The sequence below is a fragment of the Amphiprion ocellaris genome, chromosome 4 (genome assembly GCF_022539595.1).
Source record: "Amphiprion ocellaris isolate individual 3 ecotype Okinawa chromosome 4, ASM2253959v1, whole genome shotgun sequence".
NCBI lineage: Eukaryota > Metazoa > Chordata > Actinopteri > Pomacentridae > Amphiprion > Amphiprion ocellaris.
In genome coordinates, this window is record NC_072769.1 from 34,548,257 (window position 1) to 34,561,013 (window position 12,757).

At 39.8% G+C, this 12,757-nt stretch overlaps 1 protein-coding gene across 1 annotated transcript in view; it reads right to left on the reverse strand.

Annotated features, from left to right (window-relative positions):
- Positions 1-561: 561 nt before the first annotated feature.
- Positions 562-12,757, reverse strand: part of krt222 (keratin 222) — a 42,373-nt gene continuing 30,177 nt past the window's right edge. Inside the window, exons 9-12 of the mRNA XM_023272499.3 lie at positions 12,406-12,626; positions 9,488-9,708; positions 9,306-9,408; positions 562-4,094 (exon numbers count right to left, since the gene is read on the reverse strand). Coding sequence (XP_023128267.2) covers positions 3,881-4,094; positions 9,306-9,408; positions 9,488-9,708; positions 12,406-12,626 — 759 coding nt within the window. The 3' untranslated portion in view covers positions 562-3,880. The remainder of the gene's footprint in view (positions 4,095-9,305; positions 9,409-9,487; positions 9,709-12,405; positions 12,627-12,757) is intronic.

Consider the following 12,757-nt stretch of genomic DNA (forward strand, 5'->3'; position numbering starts at 1 on the left):
TATATACTGCCAACAAGATGATGTTAATATAAAATGTTTGTGATGAAACTGTTAGCACCTTATTTTATGTTTAAGCCCTTGTAAGCCATTTAATTAGTCTTTTATCTTCATGTACAGTGATTCCCATCTATGCAACTGATGTTATAAATTACATTTATGAGGGAATCTGAAGGTTCTTGAAGAAAAACAGATGAAACATTGGTACGTCCGTTCATTTCAATGCAGAAACTTTGCCCGCATCTGTATAGATCTGAATGTATTTATGATACTGCACTGTAACAAATGTCTTCTCTGTATATTCAAGTTGTATTTTTATTATTTTTATGATGAAAAATAAAGTTGTTGACTTGTTGAACTTTTTTGTGTGTTTAAAAGAAAGAGAGAGAGCGAGAGAGAGAGAGAGAAACGGCATAGAAGTGTGAAAAACAGTTTGTATCTTCAGTTTCACATCAAAGTCGAACTGGAAACTAAAGGAAGACGGTGTGGTTGATTCACTCTGTGTCTAAGAGCTAATCTGAATGAGCTTATCGGGGTAAACATCTAACAGAAAACACACCAGGCTGCACGTAATTCATATTTTTTATTTGAAATGATAAATTTTTAGATAAAGGCGTAATGCTTCATTCTGAAGTTACAGAGCTCTCAAAATGAAGAGTGTGCTTTCTGAAGCAAAGCAAAAAACAAGCACAGAACTGCATAGTTAATATATTTAAATATTCTGAGGGACCCAAATGCAAACACTCAGCGGTCCGCTCTTCAATTCTTTGGTGCCAACTCAAAACTCCGCATAAAAACTCTCAGACTGAGGTGTAACAGGTAGAATCTGTTACACAACCCGAGTGGAGCGTTGCAGGAACACTGCAGTGTTAAACAATTTACAAATGCTGCCCTCCTCTGGTCTAGACGGGGAATGGAAGTTCTCTGAGAAACGGTGAGAGTTAAAAGCCTCACTGCTGATATTAGATCACAGTGAGCAAAGTACAGTGTAGCCTACATTATAAGATTTAAATATTTATTTTATTTTCTCCATGTAGAGAATTTAATGCAATGACAAAAGACCCTTTAAAGAACTCTGGATGTCTGTCAGTGCTGATATTTTTCTAGGTGCTGTATGAGTCTGCAGTGCAAAGCGTTTAGGGACTGTAGGAAAATTACTGGGATGTTGAAGGAGGTTTTAACATGTTTTTACAGCCTCCCTAAAATACTTCTTGTAAAATAGCTGCATCAATTTCATTCTAATAAATAAAAGTGCACAAATAATATAGTGTACTCTAACTTCAGGATCCCGTATTATTCTTTTCTTGGGTTCGTTCTTTCCTTCAGTGTGAAATAGGTACTTTTTTGTACATGTTAAAGGTCTGCAAACTTATAAATTCAAACAGAGTTATTCTCTCTCACAGAAAGGTCTGCTTCTAACATCATCTACAACATCTAACTTCATATTTCTTTTATCTACATCGCCTTAAAACACTTTTGCATAACTCCTGCTAGCAGCTAATGTGGCTTAAACAGAGAATTAGCAGTTTCCTCCCATTATTTCCTCACTAGAGCCGCTTCTGTTCGAGCTACGCCTCCTTGCCTTCACTTATAAATCTGTGATAATGGTACATAAACAGCTCTGCCTCGCTTTTAGTAACCAATCAAAGCAGACTGGGCTTTTCAGGGCCTAAATGGAGCTAAAGAGCTAAAAATGGAGACCGAGAAGGTGCGGCAATGTGCAGTATGAGAAAAATAATGTCTTTCAGGCATTAAAACATGTACATATATTCTAGCGGACCCCAAAATCAAAATCATAAAGCTCTTAATGTGCAAATATTAGCTCTATAAAGTGGAAAGCTCTTTGTCGCCATCTATGGTGAAGAACTGTAACTGCAGGTGTCTTTTTTGACCTACGGTAATTTCCCAAACAATGGCTGCATTCTAAATCACACACTTCTACATTTTACTGTCAGTATATACTGCAGCTACCTTCACAACGTACATGCTGTTTCATGCAGTTTCCATATAATTGGGACAAACTATGTTGTCATAATGTTGCACCTTAAACTTCGACCATCGCAGTCTGTAGAGTGACATCATCTGTCAATGCTCTCTATGCAACTTCATGGTGGGTCGGAAAGGCCAGAAAGGTTTGCTGCCTTGCAAACTGCTGAGCTAAACGTTGTGTGTCCAACCAAAGGGCTTTTTATAGCTGATGATGTAAGATTTTTCTGCAGAGACACCAAATATTTAAACCACTTTTTCACCGGAGATGCTTTGGATCTCCTGATGCAGGATATCTGCAGCAGTAACTGCACATACTGATTAAATGCTGACTGCTGTTTGCTTGGTAGATCCATGGTGAATAAAATGTTCCTCTAAACACTAGCTTTCATGTTAAAATTTCAGCACTCCAGAGATGTCATCTGGTACAAACATGGATACTAAGAGAGCAGCAGTAATAGCTTCTCCTACACTTTTGTTTAGTTGATTTTCAGCTTTTGTACAACTAGAAAGTGATGGCTGGGTAAAGTAGTATCTGCACTTCATTATCATTCTGCTATAAGGGAAAAACTCCGCGGCTTGTTTGTATTTGTTTAAACTAATCACAACCATAATGGGCAGAGTAAAGCCCAGGATGCAGCAACGGTGCTCCTACAAAGAACGACAAGGGAAAACAGCACTTACCTTAAAACAGATAATTCACCAAAAAACTAGCGACCCCGCCTTTCTGCACAATCCAAATCCTGTACAAAACATAAACTGTTCAGTGTGTTAGGTTGCTAAACGACCAATTGTTGGCTTATACCCACAATCTACATCTGGTGAGTTGACAAAAATCAACGACGACAAGCGCAGCATTTTATCCAACGTTCAACATTTCTCAACTTGAGTGTCTGTTCCAGTGACAACAGTTGAAAAATGTCCAACTTTGGGTAGAACGTTGCACACATCACTGTTTATTTTTTCCAGCAGTCCAATCACAATGGAGGAGGGACGGGACCAATACTACATCAACCAACCCTGACAACCTAGTTGACAGTTTTTACCTGTTATCAAACATGCAGCATGGGAAAAAAATGTCCAGTGCCTTGTCACCCTGCCGGTGTTTTTAGCTTAGTGTAACAGCATTCTCATTGCAAACACCTGAAAAACACTTTAGCAGACATACTCAATAAGTCTGTCGACACTCTCTGACAGAAAGCTGTGATCTGGCATGAGAATATGGTCAACGACACCCTGTTTGTAAAGCCTTTAAAATATCTTCATTAGTGGCTCAGAGCTTCAATCACCATAGAGAGAGACTTAACAGACATCGATTTAAATAAAAATCCTCAAGACTGCCATCTTAAATGTTAAAATCAGATGTTAAATTAATAAGTCTGTTATTTTAGCAATTTTTTAAAATACATTTTAGCTCTGCTTTCTGTTGAATCCTAATAATTTTCATACAGTCCCTTAAAGAAAATCTGTCAAAAAAATGAAAAATAAAAATCCACCCTTCAAGTTTTCACAGCAGCTTTTAGTGCTATGTATCTGCCTTTTAACCTCCATGTTTGCCTCCTGCACCAAGTGTCAACCAGGATTAAATGCTGTAGTTAAGCAGAGTCATTATTGATGGCAATAATAATAATCTCTTGATGGTGGTAAGAGACACTTTTACTTCATCTAGAATGATGACGCAGAAATACATATTAAATTATTATCCTCTGTGTTGCGATGAACGCAAGTCTCTCTATAAAAACGGCCACCACAAAAGCCTGAAGCTCATCCTGCCCGAGTGTGACGAGAAGCTGTGATGCAAAGTTCAGTGAAAGTTGCGATTAGAGGATGTTAATATCAGCAGATGTTGTTTCCACATCTTTTTGTTACCACCAACAAACTGGGGTTGACTCTGAGTTTACGGTGTGATGGTGGGGATGCTGCGAGATCGCTTCATGATGAGACGCACCTCCACGTCGGGGAGGCTGTCCTGCTTCGTCTGGGCGCATCCTTCGTCCGCCGCCGCCATGTGCAGGTCGAAGCGCAGCGACACCGACTTCTTCCTCAGCTTAGGATTCCCTCTGAAGAAGGAGCCCTCCCACTGCTTTATCACCTTGTCGATCTTCTCCGTCCTGGTGAAAGAGGTCAGACGTCGAGGCAGTAAAAAGGTTAGGATGTTACTTCGTGCACAGAATATTTTAAAAACACTAAGTCTTTACTCTGCTTGTATATTTAAAACTTGCTTACATGTCTCCTGTTTGTACATGCATGTGTCATTTATAGCATTTTTATTTTTCTGGTTGGTAGATTCATAGAGACTCCAGGGGGCAGCAAGAGAGAACATTTAGATGCTGAAATATAAGAGCTTAGACATGGCCTGGAATAATAGATATGTATGTTTCAGCACCGGGCTGTACAGTGGCGTAGTGGTTAGCGCTTTCGCCTTGCAGCAAGAAGATCCCTGGTTCGCGTCCCGGCTTTCCCGGGATCTTTCTGCATGGAGTTTGCATGTTCTCCCTGTGCATGCGTGGGTTTTCTCCGGGTACTCCGGCTTCCTCCCACAGTCCAAAAATATGCTGAGGTTAATTGATTATTCTAAATTGCCTGTAGGTGTGAATGTGAGAGTGCTTGTTTGTCTATATATGTAGCCCTGTGACAGACTGGTGACCTGTCCAGGGTGTCCCCTGCCTTCACCTGAGTCAGCTGGGATAGACTCCAGCCCCCCCGCGACCCTAGTGAGGATTAAGCGGTGTATAGATAATGGATGGATGGATGTTTCAGCACATACAAGTAATAGGTGATAACATCCAACCAGTCTGACAGTAAATAGGCTCATGGAGGTTGTGGCTCTCAGAGTTGAACTACATTCAAAATGATGCAAGTCTGCCACAAAAATCAGGACGCTGCCTCTGCAGAAGAGGCAAAATTCTATTTTTAAGTGTGTCACTGCACAAACGTGACAATCCTGCAGGTTGTGGAGTCCAGAAAAAGAGTCACAAATCCGTTTAAAATCCAACATACACCATGTGAGACGTTCTTGTTTATGCTAGACCTTAACTCTGTGAACCCCCAAACTGCTGACAGGTTTGAAAGGCATGTCATCTTTAAAAACAAATCGACAAAATTACACTACTTGTCAGTGCCAGAAACTGTAAAAACAGAAAAAAATATTGAATATTCTGCTTTCCAACAGTCCTTGAACTAATCATGTCTAATACAGATTTCTGTCAGGAAAATGATCAAAATCTAAGCTTTAAATCGTGATATTTCATCAGAATCATTTTATAATCATAATAATATAATCATAATGTCTCTTCTAAATATTTGCCAAAATAAATAAATAATATATAGTTGCCAGTAGGCAGATTCTATTCTATATAAACTGTGAAGCCATTAGTGACTCAGCTCTGACCAACAGTCGTGATAAAATAAATATCAGTTGAACTGCAGGCTGTGTTTACACAGAGCAGAGATTACACAAGTACAGAAACAAATTTAGAAGTAAGTCGTAAAATATCTATAATACGTAGAGTTGTATGTTTTTCCAGTGTTGGTAAAACCTGTAGACACTTAGAAAAATGTAGTAGAGGTAATTCCAGATTTTTACTCTTTTTTTTTTTTGCAAATTAAAGAGTCAAAGAAATTACCACTTTCATTTTTTTCCTTCTGTGATTCATGCCGGCTGCACAGTGGCTTGGTGGTTAGCATCGCCACCTTGCAGCTAGAACATCGCATCCTGGCCTGGGCCTGGGATCTGCAAGGAGTTTGCATGTTCCCCCTGTGCATCCGTGGGTTTTCTCCGGGTTCTCTGGCTTCCTCCAGCAGTCCAAAGACATGCTGAGGTTAATTAGTGATTCTAAATTGCCCGTAGGTATGAATGTGAGTGTGCTTGTTTGTCTGTATATGTAGCTCTGTCCGGGTGTAACCTGCCTTCGTCCTACATCAACTAGGATAGACTCCAGCCCCCCGCAACCCTAATGAGGATGAAGCGGTGTATAGATAATGGATGGATGGATGATTTATGTCATTATAATGGTTTAATATTGCACAGTTCTCTCTTCTTTGTTCTGTTTCCATCGAGGTGCAGAACTTTATATTGTGGTGAAAATGAACCCACAGTGAGTGGAAAACATGACAGGACCAAAAAACATTCAGAAACTGCTTGGAGTTCACAGGGTTAAAGCAGCAAAGACTGATTTTTTGGCCACCTGAGAGCATCGTAAAAAGCTGAAGATTGAGCCATAAGGCCAAGAGATTATCATCACTACTAATTGTGATCTGACTCACAAATGTCCCCAAAGATGTAGTTGAACATTAGCTCAAAGGGAAATATTAGCTTTTAATGTTGATTTAGAATTAATTCAGGCTAGTAAGGCTGCAGGTGGAGTCACTCAGGGCTCCGTGGAACATTTAGGTCATCTATAGATAACATGCTGATTTTGTTTTCACTACAGCCTTAGTATCAGACCTATTTACTGGAACAAACTGCCTGCTGCAACTGGAAACAAGCCTGCTCAAAGTGGTGAGCATTTCACGAGCTGCAGGGTCGAACAAATCAGCTGAAATGTTCTAAAAGGCTGTGTAAAATCAGGTGAAATGGGAGTCAGGTGATGACTGTCTGTAGGTACAACGCTACGACAGACATCTTGTCATTTTGGTCATTAGTAAAACGGAAGTGCAGCTTTAATGAGTAGTAAGGAGTCCATACATGTTGTTCTAGACTGCTATGCTATTAGACCCCCAGCTTGGCCTGTGAGGGTTTTCTAATGGTTTGGGAAACGTTCAGCTGGCTAACACCAGGCCGATCAATAACTGCAGACAGATGGCCTCCCTCACTGGACCGTTTCCAGCCAGGTAATGCTTTCTGACAGAGAGAGAATCATCCAGGAAAGATTCAAGGAACGTTTTGTGGAAATAATTTCAGCAGCTTGGCTAACAGAGTCACTTGATATCAAAAAAGTATCAATCAAGTGACAGGGATTTACAGTAAAGCCAGAAATCTGCTCCATCACATCTGAGCTAATGATCTGAGCTCATACTTGAAATGTAATTTATTTGGGACTAATTCTGAGGTATCTGATTTGAGATGGAATAATCTACATGTTGAATATTGCAGATTCTGAATCAATGGCATGATAATAAATAACATATAACTTCAACATATACTTCAATAACAGTGAAGATTTCTGGTTTTTGTCTTTAATAGTTCCAGAAATATTGTCATTAAGAGTTCAATCTGTAAAACACTTCACGACACACGTCAGTCCATCAGTCAGTCAGTCAGTCAGTCAGTCAGTCAGTCAGTCAGTCAGTCAGTCAGTCAGTCAGTCAGTCAGTCAGTCCATCAGTCAGTCAGTCAGTCAGTCAGTCAGTCAGTCAGTCCGTCCAAGAGATAAACATACTGTGTTTGGTTTCATTTTAATTATTTATTCGGTGTTATTTCAGAGCTGTGATCACCATAGATGGGGAACAATTGGATTTCTACATTTAAGAAATGAACTGAAAGTAACTTCTAAAGGTATTTGGCCTCTGACCTCTCCTGGACAATGAAACTCAACACCACCCCTTGGGAGGAACACATCCATGATTGGTCAGATGCTGATTTGAATTTGGCTCCAAAATTTTCTATTAAAAAAAAGTCACTGGAATGCAACTGGGCTTAGGCTTGAAAAATATTCTTGAAAACAGAGGAAGAGGGCTCAAGCTCAGAGAGCTTCATGATGACTTAATTTAAACAAAGGCTTAAAACTGGGTTCTTTAATGATTGCTTAAAGAAATGAATAACTTAACTTTAAACTAGGGCTTTGGTTTCCTACGTTTTACTTAAAGTTGGACTTCTTAAGTTAACTTTAATAATACAAGAGCGCAAATATCTTCAAATTATTATTGAGGTTGCTAATTATAATAAGATAATAATTAGTGCCTTCTCGTCTCCGTGTTCCTAAACCAACTCATCCAGCAGATCCTCACAGCTTCACATCCTGCAGCAGCCTCCCCCTCACACCTACAAAGGCTACGCAAGTATCATTTGCCTTCTGCTAAACAGGTGAATTTACAAATTACATCAGGTTTTCCAATTCTAGAGTGATTCTAAATTCATCACCTTTCTACCAACTCCTTCCAGTGATGATCACAGTTCATTAGTTTATCTGCATTTATTCATTTATTTATTCACTGCCTGTTGTTGTTTATTGTTTGTCCATAGTATTAGTTAATAAATGTTTGTGTATAATTATCATCGGTTCTACAGTGTATTTCTTTGTTCTGGGAACTAGAGGTCAATGAAATCAGAACTTAAGATTTTCAGACAACAGAATAATCAATTTCTTTTTCATCAAAGTCTTTTTGAGACTCAGTCTAAATTGCTAATTTTTTCAGGCAAGCTCAGGATGGTGCCCCTAAATTAATGAATACAATTTTAATCATAAAGTGGAGTTCCTACCATTAGGTGTGTTGCAGCCTACATTTTGTACTACACTGTTTGGTGCAGCCGTATGAGCCTAATTTCTCCAAATTTTGTTACATCAACTAGCATAATTATCCAAATATGTAAGATAAGATAAGCCTTTATTAATACCACAGTGGGGAAATTTGCATTGCTGCAGCAGCACAGAGGATAGTGTAAATATTTAAGGAATATCAGTACAAAGATAAAAAATAAATCAGAATGTACATACCCACTAGTTCTATAAATACCAGTATTACACATCTCAATAAATCATTATGAAATAACCCCCTTCACTGAAACAGTAGGTGTGAGGACAGAAGAGCATATCTCTGAGCTGACCATGCAGCTCTCTTAGGACGTTATGCAAGTGAATTTGTGTGTGTTTGACTTTGCAGATGTGCATTTGTGGCTGGTAACACCTGAAGCATGAACAAAGAATTCCACCCATGTCTCGTCCAACAATAACAGGTGCAACGCCCTGCAGCCTGCACACCAGGCGGGTATCTCCACATCAAACACGGCCCATTAAAGGAGAAAAAATTCCCATGCAGCACTGCATCGCATTACTCATGGGAACCTGTGAGGAAAACTATCCCTCATAAAGGTGAAGGTAATTCCTGTCAGAGTTTTGTGTGGACCAGACGTCGCCTGGGAGTGGAGGACGGGTGATTCTTACATTGTCAACTAATGAGTCAATAAAAAAACAGTCTGAGAGGTGTAGCTGAAAGGTGACGAGGCTCTGGGAAATTGAGCAAGCGTGTTATTTTGTAGTCATGACGGGTATTTATCTGGGTGATGTTCAAAAGTAATGCAATTAGCGCTTGCTACTGGAAAGTGCCTACATTTGAAAGCGAGGCTGAGGTGCTGACTGCAGGTCAAAGCGATCGATACTCACTCGATGGTGCCGTGACCCTCGGCGCTCTCTCGCACCACGTTGCCCTGAAGAATCTCCTGAGTCTTCACAGTGGAGATCGGCAGCTCTTTATCCAGCTCCGGCTCTGTGAGGAGACAGTAATGACAAAATCATGATAAGTTATGACTAGTGTGAGGTTGTGTGTCTGTGTTTGTGTGTGTTACCTGTGAGTATCACGAGGCTTTGTTGTCGGTACAGGATGCTTTTCTGGAGGCCGTTTTCTGCAGGTAACAGTGGAGGGATTTCAGGCAGCGGCTCCGACTTGGGCTCATCCGGAGTCACGGCCAGGTCACTGATGTCGTTCTCCAGCCCGTTCTCTTTCGGTTCCATCACCGAGGACCTCCAGGGCCTCAGACTCAGCGGTTGCCCATTGCGACCCATGTACCTGCAGACACAAGACCGTCGAACAGAGTAAAGGCTGACTTTCTGTATTCATGTGATGTGGACTTTAAAAGAATACATCACTTCATATTAACCCCTTGATGCCTATTGCCGTGTATTCGTAACATACCACTTTCATTCAGACTGCAGCCGAGATAGCGTATCCATTCCTCCAATGCCGGTTTGTGCATATTCAATATGTGCCTCTGAACTTTTTGCAAGCACTGGTTTCTCATAGGACCGGTCGGAGTGGGACCTAATTATTATATATCTATATTATTATTAGTGGTGGGATGCGATTAAAAAAACTTAATTACAGGCTTTGTAATTAATTAATCGCAATTAATTGTAGTTTTGTCAAATAGCAATATTTGACACAATAAGTGAAGTTTTTCAGTTCAAATAAAATTGTGGTTGACAGTTGAATCAATGAATAGACATATACATGTTTATAATTTAAAATTTATTTTAAAAAAGGAAAATGGGACATATAGAAAAAAGCGACTTTGATGACTTAAAGCCTGAATTTAGTTGTTTTTTCCACTGTATGGCACATAAAATCAGCATAAGTAGTTCAAGGAGCTTCAGAAAGTTGAAAATCCAGAGATTCATTCTGTTTTCATCTTTTCTGGGTCTGATAAATGGTGTAATTTTGATGGTTCTTTTTATAGGAATATAAATTTTTATTTATGTAATTTTTTTTTATAAACAAAAAGTTCATAATTAAGTTATTAAAAGAGATATTTTTGTTGTTTAGGTTATTCCTCCTCCAAGGAGGCAGAGCCTCGACGGAGTAAAAACTTAAACCACAAAAATGTTTCATTTCTATTTATCTGCATTTTTCATCTGTCTGCTACATTCACAGATTACTGCAAATCTAAGTGCAATTATAGCGATTTTATTCAACATTTTAAGACTTTCTGTAAACTCAAGCACTGTCTAGAAAAGTGGTCTATTATGGGATGGCTACACCGTTAGCCGTTAGCATGACTCGTAGCTAACGTTAGCTCTGGTGCTAACAGCAACATGTTTTACATTGAGGTGATACCGTCGGCTTGAAGTGACGCAGTGATCAGAAAACTCTTTGTTGTACAATTTGCACACAACCAGGCTTTTATCCAAGCTGCCATCGGGAAGATTTTAAAAGAAAACTTTCTGCCCGAGAAGCTCAATCTCGTCTTCCTTCACTGTTCATCAGCGCCTGACTTCACTCAGTGATTCCTGTGCTTCTTCTTCATGGCTACAAACAGGCTTTAGGTTCATTACCGCCACCTACTGGGCTGGAGTGTTCATCAGAGTTACCGGTGTGACAGAAACGAGGGAACTGAGGAGGGTGCAAATAATAGCGTTATCATTTTTTACGCGTTATTTTTCGCTGTGATTAATTTGTGTTATTTTCTTATTTTACTAAGAACTACTACTCTACTGTTTAACTTAGAAACAATCTGAATACTGCGAGGTAAAGCAAGTGTAACTCATTTGATATTCTAGTGATACTGCACATTGATATTGTTGCATCCTGTATCTCAAAGCACTGCTGTGCCTCAATAAAGTCTTTTAATCAACTACAGACTCTTGTTATTGTACAATTTAGTTAATAAACTAGCACCAGAGGCAGTTTTCATGTGTCTGAACATGATTCTGAATGTTTACAAGATAAAACAAGAGCATTGTGCACTGACCTTTCAGAATCATCTTTTGTATCTTTTATTTCATCCAGGCACACAGATCTCAGAAACCTTTGTGTTTTCACATGCAGAAGCTTCAGTAAGACAGATTCCTTTTAACTGAGAGGATACGCTCATCTCTTTATTTTTTTGTCCTGCCCCCACAGGTGCCTCCCTTCTCAAATACAAAGACAATACAGATTTCAGATGCCACGTTGTGTCTGTCTCTTTGAGCATCAATGACATCAGGCGGACTAAAGAAACAAAGAACCAAAGGAAGAGCTCGGCTCCATCTGTAACCTCAGCAAGCGCCATAAAACCAAATTACCTTTCTCAGGCTATAAAATGACAATCATACGGTGGATGCAGCAAAATTGCAAAGGATCTCAGAGTCTCTTCTTCATCCAAAAAGAAGATAATTAAAGGCCATGCCAAACAAACCGAATATTCCCTAATAAAACAGCTTGACGCTGGCAAAAACTAGCATGGACTGTCTGGATTCTATCATCTCCTCTGATTAAAGACAGAGCTGCATTTTTTGTCTGTGAATCAGTGGGAGAAAGTTTGTCATCTTCATTTAATTAGTCATTTGCACTTTCTGTAAGAATCTTTGGTCAGTTTCCAGTTGTCACTGTGTTGCGTGGGTGGAACATTAGAGTCTGTCTGAACCTGCAATTACTGTGGATTTTAAGTTTCTATTAAGAGAGAGTCGACAATCCGTTACAGAATGGTTGGCTTTTACTAAATTAAAAATACCAACACAGTAAATGATGTGCCTGACAGATCGAGGTTAAGGAGCCAATTAAGAAATTATTTTGTTTGTTTTGTGCTTAGCTGCAGATTATCTGTCTGTCTCACTCATGCCTGTAAAAAGTCTGCTTATCAAATGCAGATTTTGCTGTGTAATATTCTTCCTTCTCACAGGGTTTAAAAGGAAAACATTCTTAAATAAAAATTAAAAGGAAGAAGTATCAAACTAAAACCACAAACTGAATTCATCCTTCCTTGTTCCTTTTGCTGCCTCTTGCCCTCACCTGCCCTCTTCGCGCTCCAGCAGCCGTCGGTAGGTGGCGATCTCGCGCTCCAGCCTCATCTTGGTGTTGAGCAGCTGGCTGTGGCGCTGACGCTGGGTGGCCAAACCGCTCCTCACCTGCTCCAGCTCACCCTCCAGTCCAGCAATCACCTGGGAAAGGTCCTGCAGCTGGCTGGAGTACAGCCGCTGGGTGTTCTGCAGGGAGTTCTCCAGGCCTTTCTCCTGCACATCCAGAGGAAAGAATATAGGATCATGATGGCACAGTAATTTTTTTGCTTCTAAAGAGCCCAAAATCTGCATTTTTGAGTTAGATAGCTGAGTTATGTCGTCTCAAATCATAACGGGCCTTCTGC